This window comes from Ananas comosus, unplaced genomic scaffold, assembly GCF_001540865.1.
Source record: "Ananas comosus cultivar F153 unplaced genomic scaffold, ASM154086v1, whole genome shotgun sequence".
NCBI classification, from domain to species: domain Eukaryota; kingdom Viridiplantae; phylum Streptophyta; class Magnoliopsida; order Poales; family Bromeliaceae; genus Ananas; species Ananas comosus.
In genome coordinates this window covers 8,291-21,455 of record NW_017893423.1, presented here as the reverse complement: position 1 = coordinate 21,455, position 13,165 = coordinate 8,291, and the positions used below count along the sequence as shown (strand labels likewise).

At 34.7% G+C, this 13,165-nt stretch overlaps 1 protein-coding gene across 1 annotated transcript; it reads right to left on the bottom strand.

Annotated features, from left to right (window-relative positions):
• Positions 1-794: 794 nt before the first annotated feature.
• On the bottom strand, positions 795-6,433 carry LOC109706014. The gene is made up of 5 exons (XM_020226819.1): positions 6,300-6,433; positions 3,596-3,787; positions 2,274-2,371; positions 1,717-1,802; positions 795-994 (listed from the first exon to the last, which is right to left on the bottom strand). The coding sequence occupies exons 1-4, from the start codon at positions 6,431-6,433 to the stop codon at positions 1,786-1,788; spliced, it is 441 nt and encodes a 146-aa protein (XP_020082408.1). The 3' UTR covers positions 795-994; positions 1,717-1,785.
• Positions 6,434-13,165: the final 6,732 nt, after the last annotated feature.

Sequence of the window (13,165 nt, the reverse complement as noted above, 5' to 3'; positions counted from 1 at the left end):
TGGATGGTACATAGTGCAACAAATCAGAATTAAAGGCATTTAATCTTATTGTTACGAATGTTGCTCAATATGTAACAATTTACCTGCTTAATTGGACGCAAACTTAACAAATAGATAATATTGAGCACTTTTCCAGTGCGATGGAATTCCTGCATATTTGCTGGACTCCCAATAGGTTAATGGATTTTATTTCAGCAAGTGCCTGTTCGAAGAAATCGTATCAAAAGAAAGTTAAAAAAAAAATAACAGAAGCAAAATTTTGTTAGAGAAACCATTCCACACAAGAACATATAAAGAATGGATGTCGCTCAAACCTTTATAGATGCATTAGCGGCGACATTACATATGCCGCCAAAATGTAATTCCTCTTCAACTCGGCAATAAAAGGAGCCATTTCCTCATCCCGACGTGTAATCTGCAAGCACCAAGTAATAGATGATTACGCAATCAAGTATATCACTTTATAGCATTGAGTGTGGTTAGTCACTTGGTGTTGTCCTGTTCTCATGGTTAAAGTTGGGTCAATAAGAGTTGATGTACTAACAAATCTCCAATTCTCTCGCACTGAATAATCTTGACCAGTCCCCGGCAAAACAAAGTTAGCGAAACAACAAAAACAAGCATACCAGAGTAGTTAGCGAAATGACAAAATCATCAGGTTCCTCAACATCTTGATCTTCTAGATACTTTCTGTTGGTCATTTCCTGTTTAAATTCATGTTCACTTTCATTATCTCCATCTGATTGAAGAATATAGTTCCAACGAGAGCAAGATATGGCATTTATTGCGACAGACCTGCATGTGGAATATTGTCTCTAATTGCATTTCCAATCGGAGGACCTTCAAGCAATCAATTGCTAGTTTTCTATACTCGGTAGCAAGAGAAGCCAGGCTTTTAGGAAGTGCACTTGCTGTCCTTGTGTGCTTATGAGATTGATTAGTATGATTTCTGTCCTCTGTACTGGTGGGTGGCCTAATGAAGGACTCCCCAAGCCTAAAGAACTCAAATAAAAGATATTATGCGAGTGATAAACATATTATAGTAGAATTTAGAAATCCAATCTAAAAAGAACTCTGAGAAGAGCTTGCCAGGCCTGAATTAAAAGATTGTGATGTGAAATTAGGGAATGAAGCACTAAGAACGCAATTTTATACAAAGTGAAAAAAGCATGCTCTGGATAATGACCAATAATGCACTTGGAAAAGAAACATAATTTCAGAATAATCAGTACATAATGGAACAAAGCAACGAGCATATTGAACGAGTACATCTGCAAAGTAAACATCCTACAGAACAAAGGAGCTAGAAAGTAGCAACAAACATGTTGAAACAATTTTTATGTATATTCTATTTGCACATAACAGGACTTAATTTGTCAGTAACAAGATACAGATGCATATGAACAGTAAAGAGGTCTTCTAAAAAATTATTGCCCTAACCAAACCTTCAAAGACTTCAAATCATAGTGCTGAGGATTAGTATAGATTCAGCTTTCTGATTTATTAAACTAGATTAGGACAACACTTGTCCACTAGAATGTTAGACCATTAACTACAATTGATTTACAGTGTAAACTAAGAATTTTGTTGTGCAGCGCGTAGTGAAATAATTATGCTCATAGCTTCCAACCTATCTTTGTCATTCCAGAAGGTAAATTGTTGAAGTACTAACAAAATCTGAAAATAAGACACAGATATTCCAAAGGATGACTTTACCTTTCAATTGAATCTGCAAGATATTCCAAAGAATCACTTAAGGACGCCAACAAAATAAGCTTCTGATCATCATGGATTAAATTCTCCTGCATGAGAAAACTTCCATGTTAAGCCATCAACTCACAAATATACACATCGTTACTCATATATGCTTGAATGATGGAGGATTGGAGGAAAAAGAAACTCAAAACTACACCATCTTTAATGCATAGTATTACAGTCCAGTGTCCACTAACCACATTAACATGTACTCCATTAATTATTTTCATTTACTGTACCAAACAAGGTATATAAGACTGTCTAATACATTACCAAGTACTTGCATCTTCAGATATTAAGTTTGGATGGTACATAGTGCAACAAATCAGAATTAAAGGCATTCAATCTTATTGTTATGAATGTTGCTCAATATGTAACAATTTAATTATCTGCTTAATTGGACGCAAACTTAACAATTTACCTGCTTAATTTGCATTAGATAATATTGATAGAAAATGATGAAACATAGAATTAGCATTTAAAAATAGTATATGATTGATAAAATCGGCTAAACTTACTTATAGATCCAAGTATAAGAGTGGTGAAGAGGCAACTCATTTGAACAGCTTGTTCTTCGGATTGATTTGATTGCGCGTAGTTGGTAGAAGAGTGAGAACTGTCACATAAATGCCAGAAAAGTAATATATAATTTGTAAACACATACAAATACAAAAATTAAATAGGAATCGACAATATACATATTGAGGGAGAAGGTTGAAGCTGCACAAAATGTGATAACTATTGAGCTTGAATCATATTTTACTTGGAAAAGATATGTAACAGTAAATGCATGCAATATGTTTCATTAGTGTTAAAGAGATCATTAAATACATTACAAGGCATACATACAACTTGCAAACTTGTATGTGGTAGCAGGATAATTTAGAGAAAACAAGAACTTAAAGCCCCAAATACTGACAACAACTTAGCAAATGCGAGTAATATAATTTTACTTATTTCAGATTGCGGCTCAACTACTATTGGAAAGAAGAAATTTGTCATTAATACCATTGAAATCGATGATTATTTCGGAATGTACAGAAAGAACAAAATGGATGGTCTGTGCATTATATCTTCCTCTTATCTATACCGAAATCGAGCTTAGGCAAAATGAGGCTTGAATGTGGACCAAGATCGAATTTCATCTATCCCCTAATTTCTTTTCTCTTTCGGTCAGGGCATGGTTTGAAAAGAAACAAACTGCTCCCATAATTGTGCATCTCCAGCAACCACTATTTGAAAGCCAAGTAACCAATGACTAGAACCACATATAATCGAGAAGTAAAATAGTTTCTTTATCACTTCCTTTGTTCTAAGTTAACATATGATGTTTATTTGTTCAGGTACTCAGCTCCTCCCATAGATTACTTAGGGAGTCTTCAATTTAGCATCTAATTCATTCACCTATCATTAAGAATCTACCGTAAAAAAACCAGGAAAACCCAAGCTACTTTGAAATTCTAAAAATAATCTATAGCATGCTAATGCACACATGATAAATGAAGCAGCAATTACAGAGAAAGAGATCACACTCTTAGCAACTGGATAAACTGCATCTTTATTTGCCTACAGTTAAGTATCTCTCATGATCATGGACTCAAATATATTACGAAAACTGCCCTACAATTTTGCAAAATTCAGTCGAGCAACAACCTGCGACTTGCTAGATCTATGCTCCCGAGCAAGTCATTTGATATTTCGCACATTAGGTTTAAGCTTAGTGATCTTTTCGCCCCTAAAGTCTCTAATCCCTAGTTGAATCTTGATTCTACAAAAGCTATGCGAAAGAACAATCAAAAACACAATCACGATCATCATTAAATTTTGTTTATGATGGAACCTTAGCCTGTGGAGGACGTAGGTGCGGAGGGCATCGAGGAGGCGGAGGCAGGTGTCGCGGTCGAAGGGCAAGGCGGCGATGCAGTTGAGGATGTCAAGAGCCTTCTTCGCGCAAACGAGCTCCGGCGTCGTCGCCTCCTCCTTCGCGCAAACGGGCTCCGCCGGAACCCTAGATGCCACCGCCGAGAGCTTCCTCAANTACGCTCGCGATAGAGAGAGGGCGCGGTTTGAGGTCGACGCAGGTTGGGATACGCTCGCGATAGAGAGAGGGCGCGGTTTGAGGTCGACGCAGGTTGGGATACGCTCGCGATAGAGAGAGGGCGCGGTTTGAGGTCGACGCAGGTTGGGATACGCTCGCGATAGAGAGAGGGCGCGGTTTGAGGTCGACGCAGGTTGGGTTCGGGTGGGTTGGGTTAGGATTATATTTAATATATAACTATTAGTAGGTTAAAACTATATATTCGAAAATAATTGTCGCTAAAGTATAATAATAAAATAATAGTAATAGCGGCCGTTTGATAATCACCATTATTAAATTGCCGCTAAAAGGCAATTTTGTTGTAGTGATATAAAAAAAAAATGGGATATAGCTCTCGATAATTCGGATATTTTTTACATCCAATATATGTCCATTTCTCCTCTCTGACTCGCTCTCCCTTCATTCCTAAACCGAATCCTGAGCCGCTCCCTTGCCTCAATTGCTAAACCCTAAACCCCACTCACATGCTCTCTCTCTTCCCCCTCCCAGCCTTTATCTTCCCTCTTGCCTCTTCTATCTCTCTCTATCTGTCTCGCCCTTTCATGAGGAGGACGACGAGAAAAAATAGGAGATGGTGCCGCAATGGCGACATCTAGGGTTAGCTCTTTTTTTGGACACCAAAGTTCTAGTTGGATCTACAGCTCGAGTTGTTCTTTGTGTGGTAAGCCTTCTGCCCTCTTTCTTGTTTGAGTTACTTGGGTAATAATCTTTATTAATTAATTTAAAAATTATTTATGAATTATTAAATAAATAAATAAAATAGCTAAAAATAAATAAAATAATTCGTATACGTATTTTTTTCTAAAAATTTAAAATAAAATATGTTTTTAGAATTTAGGGCTTGTTTGGTTAAGGGTAAAATTGGAATGGATAATGGAATGGGAATGAATTGGAATGGTAATTGGAATGGCCCACTCCCCCAAGACGTTTGGTTTATTTGTGGATTGGGAATTGGAATGAGTTATTCACATTTTATTATTTGGTTCGTATAAACTAAAAAAATTATAGGATACTATAATACTAATTTTACTCTCAAATATAAATTTATATTATTTAAAATTTATGAAAAATATAATACTATTCTCTAATAAGTTTTCTAAAAAAAATATCAAATTTATTTTTAAAAACTTTTATTGATGTGGGTTAGGGACAGGGTTTTGAGAGAGGATAGGTTTTTTTTTTTTTTTTTTTTTTTTTTTTTTTTTTTCTGATGAGAAAGGGGTGAAAAGAAGGAGGGTGAGATGGTCACATGGGCTTCAAGAACTTAGTGGGCATCCGGAATCAAGTTGAAGGCTAATGGGTCATTCCCATTCCAGTCTAAAATAGGAATTCCAAACCGATACATGTGAACCAAATAAAATTAATCGAATTTGATTAAACCGATTTCTATTTCATATCCAAAATGGATGAACCAAATAAGTCTTAAGGTTATTGTCCGCGAATAATTGGGTTATTTGCTCAAAAAAGATGAGGCTCATCTTGGGGTGACCGTACGCTCTTCTTCGCACGCTTGCTCAAAAGGAGAGGGAAAAAAGAAAAAAAAAAAAGAAAATCCACTCGCTCAAAAGCATAGTTAGTTAATTCGCGAATTATTCGCGAATTATTCGCGAATTTTTGAAATGCCGAATTAAACACCCGTTTTCGAATTTTTGCCAAAAATTCGGAATAATTCGCGGTTTTTTGAGCAAAAATAATTATTCGCGAATAAAACGGGATTCGCGAATAATTCGGCCCAAAAAAAGGGAATCCGAATCAAGTTGATAGGTCTAATGGGTTCCTATCCCCATTACCAGTCCTAAAATAGGAATTCCAAACGCGATACCATGTGACCCAAAATAAATATTAATCGATTGATTAAACGGATTTCTATTCAATATCCAAAATGGATGACCAATCCAGTCTAAGTTATTGTCCGCGAATAATTGGTTTTTGCTAAAAAAGATGAAGCTCATCTTGGTGACCGTACGCTTCTCGCACGCGTTGCTCAAAATGGAAGGGAAAAAAGAAAAAAAAAACATAAGAAATCCACGTCGCTCAATCAGCATAGTTAGTTAATTCGCGATTTATGTATGATTATTTATTCCAGAATTATTCGCGAATTTTTTGAAATGCCGAATTAACAAACCGCGTTTTCGAATTTTTTCCAAAAATTCGGAATAATTCGCGTTTTTTGAGGGAAAATAATTATTCCGCGAATAAACCGGGATTCGCGAATAATTCGCCAAAAAAACGGCCTCTGCTTGCTACTGTGAGCGGACTTGTGGGCCTCGCGTTGGCCTCAAAACAGGAAAAGAAACCTGTTCGCCAAAAAAAAAAAAAAAAAAAAAAAAAAAAAAGAAAAGAAAGATTCTCTGAAAACCAAACACCCCCCGCCCCCCCCCTCCACGAGGCGACGACTCCACGCTCCAACCCCACCCCCTCCCAACAAAAAGGGTTTGCCGCTAACTTCTGCACTCGCTGCGGCGGTGCGGCGCCTGCCAAGCCGGACCCCTGCGGCGGTCTCGCCCTCTTACCTTCCGGCCCTCCGCCGAACGCATCGAACCTCCTCTTCAGAAATCGAAGATCGAAGCGGTTCTTCATCTTCAAAGAATCGACAACCCTCCTCCGTCGCCTTTCCGCTTCGCTTCCTGCTTTCCGCTTCCTCCCCGCTCCGCTATCCAACGAAGATCAGTAACCGGTGGTTCTTAACAACCACAGGTAGGTACGATTGATGCATTTTTTTCATTCCTCAAAAGAAAAGTTGAAGCTTTAGCATATATGGATCACTTGTTTTTATACACAAGTGCTGAGTGCTTAATTGAATGTGTCCATTCTCTGTTTATGCACAAAGAAGACAAACATAGTGCTATAATAATCTTTAATTAAACTTTGGACCAGGAACTCTTGTATATACCTAATCAAATATTCATGATCTTTGTCGACACTTGCACCAAAAGGATAAATTTTGTTGTGGTCTTTCATGGACCATTGACATCACGGCGGTTTCTACTGTAATTTGAGACCATAACTTTGGGACCAGTCTATTTGATTTTCCATTCTTCAAAGGCAAAAGTGTTGGAAGCTTTTACATTTAAATATGGACTAATTTTGATCACTTTTATGTTGCTTAATTATTTCTTTATTTTGAGGCAGAATAACTAGTTACTATTTTTTTTACTTATAGTTTTATTTTTAGTTTTTATTTTTATATTCCCCCCCCTTAAAAATATGAGTATTTATGCTAATACATAAAATCTTGAGAGAAAAAGAAAAATTAACTTAATAGCCGAATTTTTGAATATCCCCCGAATTTTAATGGGTGAACGTATAATCGTCCGTATAAATCACCGTAATATCCGAATAATTGCGGAATCCGTTTTTTAGGCCGTTTTTTCCAACGAATTTATAAAAATTAGAAACGAATTATTATCCGAAATTATACTCGTACTCGACTTTTGGCCGATCCGAATTAAACTAACTATGCTTCAAAGTGAAAACTAAAACATTTTGCCCTAGCTGTCGCCCGTCCGCCCTGCTGCCGCCTCAGCCTGCCTGCCCTTCCGCATTCCGGCCGTCACCAATCGCCATCGAAGCCCGCGAGGCCGGCATCGGAAGTTTCGACCCACCCCAGGCCGCGCGCGCCGCTCGCCCCAATATCTATCAGAACCCCGCGCGTGGCCTGCTGCACTCACTTTCAATCTGCTTCGAAAAAGGTTTTTTTTTCCGCTGTTCCCTGGCCGTCCGCCCACTTCATCTGGTACAAAACTTACACATTCATATTTTCCATGACTATGTGGAGTTAATATTCGTATTTATCTGTAGTTAAGGCCCAATTTTTAGAATCCTAGCAATATGTTTTTTTTTTTTTTTTTTTTTTCTGTCTAGTTCATTTTGATTTCTATTTATAGCAGTTTTCTCTATATATATGTTTATATCGTTGCTGTTGTGTTTTCTTCACCAAAACATCCTTCCCTTCCTCTATAACTCAATTTTCATATTACTCCTAATTAAGTGTTGTTAATGCTTACCATCCATTAATTAGTGCCTACTGTTTAGACTTTAAGATATGTTAGTATGCGCTATGCAAGAGTGCCAAGCTTCTCTTGTTTTTAATTTCCAAACTATGCTTGTAGTGAACCCCTGTATGTTTTAATATTTAAATATGGACTCTCTAATCCTCACATGCTTGATTATTATTACGAATGTTGTGGGGCATAAACAAGTTTGCTTTTATTTTTTTTTACTTAATGCTCTTAAGTGTTATAATCTCTTAAATTTTTATATTCTTAAGAATTATGAAGTATTTATGCTAATAGCATAAATCTAGAGGAAAAACTTAATTTACATAGCCGAATTTTGATCGCCGGACTTTTTATTGGTGAAACGATAATATCCGTATAAATCAACGTAACGCGAATAATTGGCGAATCCGTTTTTGAGCCGTATTTTTCAACGAATTTTGAAATTAGGATACGAATTTTATTCGTATTATATCTGTGCCGAATTTTTGTCGAATCCGAGTTAACTAACTATGGTAATAACTAACAAGTTGTAAATCTTAAGCTATTCTTTCAATATTATGCTTGCAAGTTTCTTGATGTGTACAGAAAAAAAAAGAAAGAAAAAAACCTATGAGCTTTGATGCAGTTACAATCAGAGTTTAGGCAGAAAAATACTACAACTGGTTTATTATGACTTTAGTTTGATTGATAGGATTTATGTATTTTCTGTGGTTATATTGTCATAAATCATATTCAGAATAATGGATCTATAGTTCTTCATCTTTATAAAAGATTGGTGTGTCTTAATGTTAATAGTATAGATTTTAAGGCCTTTTCTTTTAATTAGTTTAAGAATGTTTTACTTGTTTGTAGATTTCTTTCTTTATTTATGATTTTTTCTGTTCTAATTGTTTGATTGCTAAAAGGTGTTGGGTGATAAGAAAGATTAATTGCTTTTTTTGGGAGATATGGGCGACTTAATTGCTATATGTCCGGAGATTTGGAGGGTTTGATTGCTTTTTGTGGGGAGATAAGAGTTTCATATTAAAATTGTATTTATTTATGTTTATTAAATCTTAGATTTTACTCAATAAAATATAGGTATATAAAAATTTGAACATGAGTGTGAAATTTTAGTTGCATTGTTATTAATTCTAATTCATTTCATATGTGCATACTAGTATATATTATTATCCAAATAATATCAAAATACAAATCCGATCCATATCCGAATCCAAATCCGAATTTGAAGAAATATCTGATTGTGTCCGAATCTATTTTTAGCAGATGTGGTAATGAAAATTTAGCATCCGACGCAAATCCGTATGGACCGTATCCAAATTTGTATTCGAAAAAAATATGGATGCAGTGTGGTTTCGTCCAATATCCCTTTGTATCCAATCCATTTTCACGCCCAGTTAAAAAGCCAGTTTCGGAGCAAAATTTTTGTAACTAAATTGGCTTCACCCCTATGAACTGAAAATATCATCACAACTATAACATCAATACTATGAATTTTAGAGGATCGATATTTTCAGGGAAAATTTACTTAATACCCCCCCAAATACATATATTTTTCACTAGCACGCACCCTCATAAATATTGAAATATCAAAAACATCCTTCGAAATTTAAGATACTTTAAAAAATGACCATTAAATAAGGTTTCATCTAATTTAAAATAAACAGAAGGCATTGTCCTCTTTTATCCTTCGTCATGTCACTGGAAGTTCAATGCCCCAACAGTCAGCTAGTTTTATTTGGTATTTTAATTATAGTACTGGATTAAGAAATACTTTTTTATTTACTTTCTTTAAATAAAATATTTCTCTAATGACAAAATATAATTAAAATAAATACATATTGTCTGAATGAGAAATTTAAATTTGTTTGAAATTCAAAATTTTGACATTCAAAATTTACAATTTCAAAATTACACATAAATGACTTTTCAATTTTATTTTATTTTAATTGGCATTTCCTCTTCTTTCTTTTTTTTTTTTTTACTTTGCATTTCCTCAACTTTTTCTTTTTTACTCAAGTTATTTTAGCCAATTAACCTACCAAGTACGTAAATTTGGAAAAGTTTTTTTTTTGTCAAATTTAGTGAATTAGACTATTCTTTAGATGAAGGTAGTGTAGATTCAATTAATAATGGGAAATTAATTCTAATAAAAATATTTAATTAAAATTAGATGAAATAGTTTAAAATAAAATGAGTAAAAATGAATGGGTCTCAATTAAAATAGAAATTGTTTGGGGTGCTATTCCAGATTAGCCTATAGTTGAAGGCGTTTTAGTACAAAATTACTCTCTAAACCCCTCCGCACCTTCCAAAAGTTCGGAGCATGCTTGGTAGTTTGTTTTTTACCTATATTATATGCCTTTATATTCTTATGTTAACTGATGGAGTCTAATTGTATGGTGTACTTCAAAGAAAGTATACAGTTAGAGGAGTTGCTATTATTGATTTTATAGAGTTTTTTATGATATTTCTAAACATTTTAAGGGTAGCGGTTGAAATTAATCCTTATTTATATCTTTAATAATTGATCTAGTATGTTAGATTTTGTAGCCTCTTTCTCTGTTTACCCTGGCTTATTTGTGTTGGAGCAATTTATTTGTAGTAAAATGCAGCGATGGTCTCTGTACTATGCTGATATCGCATTTTGGTCCTTGTGCGTTCACTCGTACACTTTAGCCCCTTAACTTTTACAAATGTTTCACCTTGGTCCCCGACCATTAAAAGATCTCTTAATTTTGCTTTGAAATGACCATTTTAGTCCTCTTATGATCATCAGTACAAACATATCTAGACGCACATAAAGGCGGCCTAGACACACATCTAGTGGATGCCACGAGTCTGGTTCTCCTCTCATACGGTGCAATCCAACTCTATGTTCATCTCTCTTCTACATTACCAACATTAATTACTCCATTTATTCAATGCTTGATGATGGAAGAACCATACTACTGAGATCTTTGATAGATATGGCCCCATAACTCTCCCTTCTCTTCAATTTTTTCCTGAGTTCATGTCAACTTTTCTACCATCATTCCGTGCATTCCATTGCACGGTATGGCATTGATATGGCNGCTTGAAATTAATTTCGAGCCTAAATTTAAGCTCAAGCTCGGCTTGAAATTAATTCAAGCCGAGCTCGAGCGAGCCTAATTTCGAGTCGAGCGAGCTCGAGCCCTAAGCGAGCCGCTTGAAATTCTCAACATCGTACGATTAATAGTTTAATTTGTATAGAACATTATTTACAATTTGATACAAAAATATATCTAATAGTTCAAGATACAAAATAATTATATGAAATACGATATTATAATATGAAGAAAAATAATTTACGAGTTGAATATCTAATCTTTTCAGCCTCGCATGTCTTCTCTTCAGCCTTCAATTTTCATATTATTCTTTTACATCTATGCGGTCAAAAAATGAATAAATTATATAGACAAATATTAGATTAAACTATCTAATTATATATATAACTAAAATCAAAATTTTATATAAACAATAATTTTTTATCTTAAAAATATTCTGTATATTTTCTCAAGCACACAATTAATGGCAAGGTGGGCAACAGCGGGAGCGTGCTGTTATTTGATAACTTGGGGGGCTTCAGGTTTGCCCACTTGAGGTGAGAGAGAGAGAAAAAAAGATTAGGAATTTAAGGCTTTGCAAAAGAAAAGGAGAGAGAGTGTAAATTTAGTAAAATTTTACCTTTTTGTTGGCATATTGGGTTTGTTCTTATGGGCCAGCAATATTGGCTCAATTTTAACTAAACTTAGGTTACTCACTTAGCCTACAGCAATATTGGCTCAATTTTAACTAAACTTAGATTACTCACACACACACACACACATATATATATATATATATATATATATATATATATATAGAGTCCGGCTGCTATGCTATCAATAGCACCAAGTACTTGGTGCTATCAAGTTTTCTGTCGTTAGATTAACCCCTTTGATTATTTTTACCGGTTAGATTATACTATTCAACCAACCACCCACTCAACCCTAGGGGACCCACATATATAAATTTGATGTTATATTTGAATTTGTATTTTAAAAATTTAGATTTAATATAATCAAAAAGAAATAATTGTTTTGAACCCCTAACCCGGAATGGAAATCATTTTAGGGGGATTCCATTCCCCGGAATGGAAATCAGAATGTCATTCCATCAAACCAAACACCAATAATAGGAATGGATCATTTCGATTTTCATTTCAAGTCTCAAATATTTTAAACTGAACATGTCTCCAATGTAGAAAAAAATATTTTCTATTTAAAAGTTACTTATGGAGGTACTTTTGTTTTGNGAAAGCTTCCTAAATAATTCTTGAAGGCATATGGGCGTTAGGGACTTTAATAATGTAACAAACTCTATCTCCTGAATGAGTAATTCTTCTATCAATGATTTGCACTGGGAGTTACACCTTGGTTTATGGTAAAAAGAATCTTCTAAGAAGTTATTTTATATCCAATCAAAAGAAGATAGTTTGGTCACAGTATTTCTTTTCTAGAATGAGCAGGCAAAGTCTGTAGGAATAGTTTCCTCTCAAATTATTCATTTCTTGCCTGCAATTGTAAGCATACATATATTTTTTTCCTGCGATATTAGTTAGTGCCTTACGGACCACAATGCCTCTCTCTCTCTCTCTCTCTCTTCTGAGAGGATCTGCTTAACTGGAAAGCCAGTAACTGGAATAACACAATGGCAATGCGCAAGGAAGATGAATGGACCACTTATGATATTGTGGTACACACAGATGTGTGAGAACACACTTCATGAAGGCAATAATTTCTACGACTACTTTGGAATAGTAAATAGTATTGAAATGAGAATTTTAATGTTTAGATATCGACACACAAACTCTTAAAGCTCATGTATCAGTTTGCAAAGCTAAACTTCAGATAATCCAAATACTTGTTTAAGTAGAAAGATATGACAGCAGGGGAGCTGATTATTTGGGGGCCAAATAACAGTTGTTAGGTTTTGACAGCAATAACAGGAGTAATTATGTCATTAACCTTTAATTTGTAAGATCTTTGTTAATTGTCCATTTAGTTAGCAAGAAAGCCTGTACGAATTAGCAATCCCTAAAAGTGTTCAATAACCTGCTTCTTTTCATATCTCAAGAATTTAGTTTATAAGCCTTATTGAACAAGGGCTTGATGTGCTGTTTTAAGTGAAAATTAACTTTTCTTATTCCATGTTATGATCATTCTCAATATAATTGAATTGTTTTCAATTTTCTGATAATTTTCTCATATTGTTTACTTTACAACAGCATTACACAGATTTTACAAGT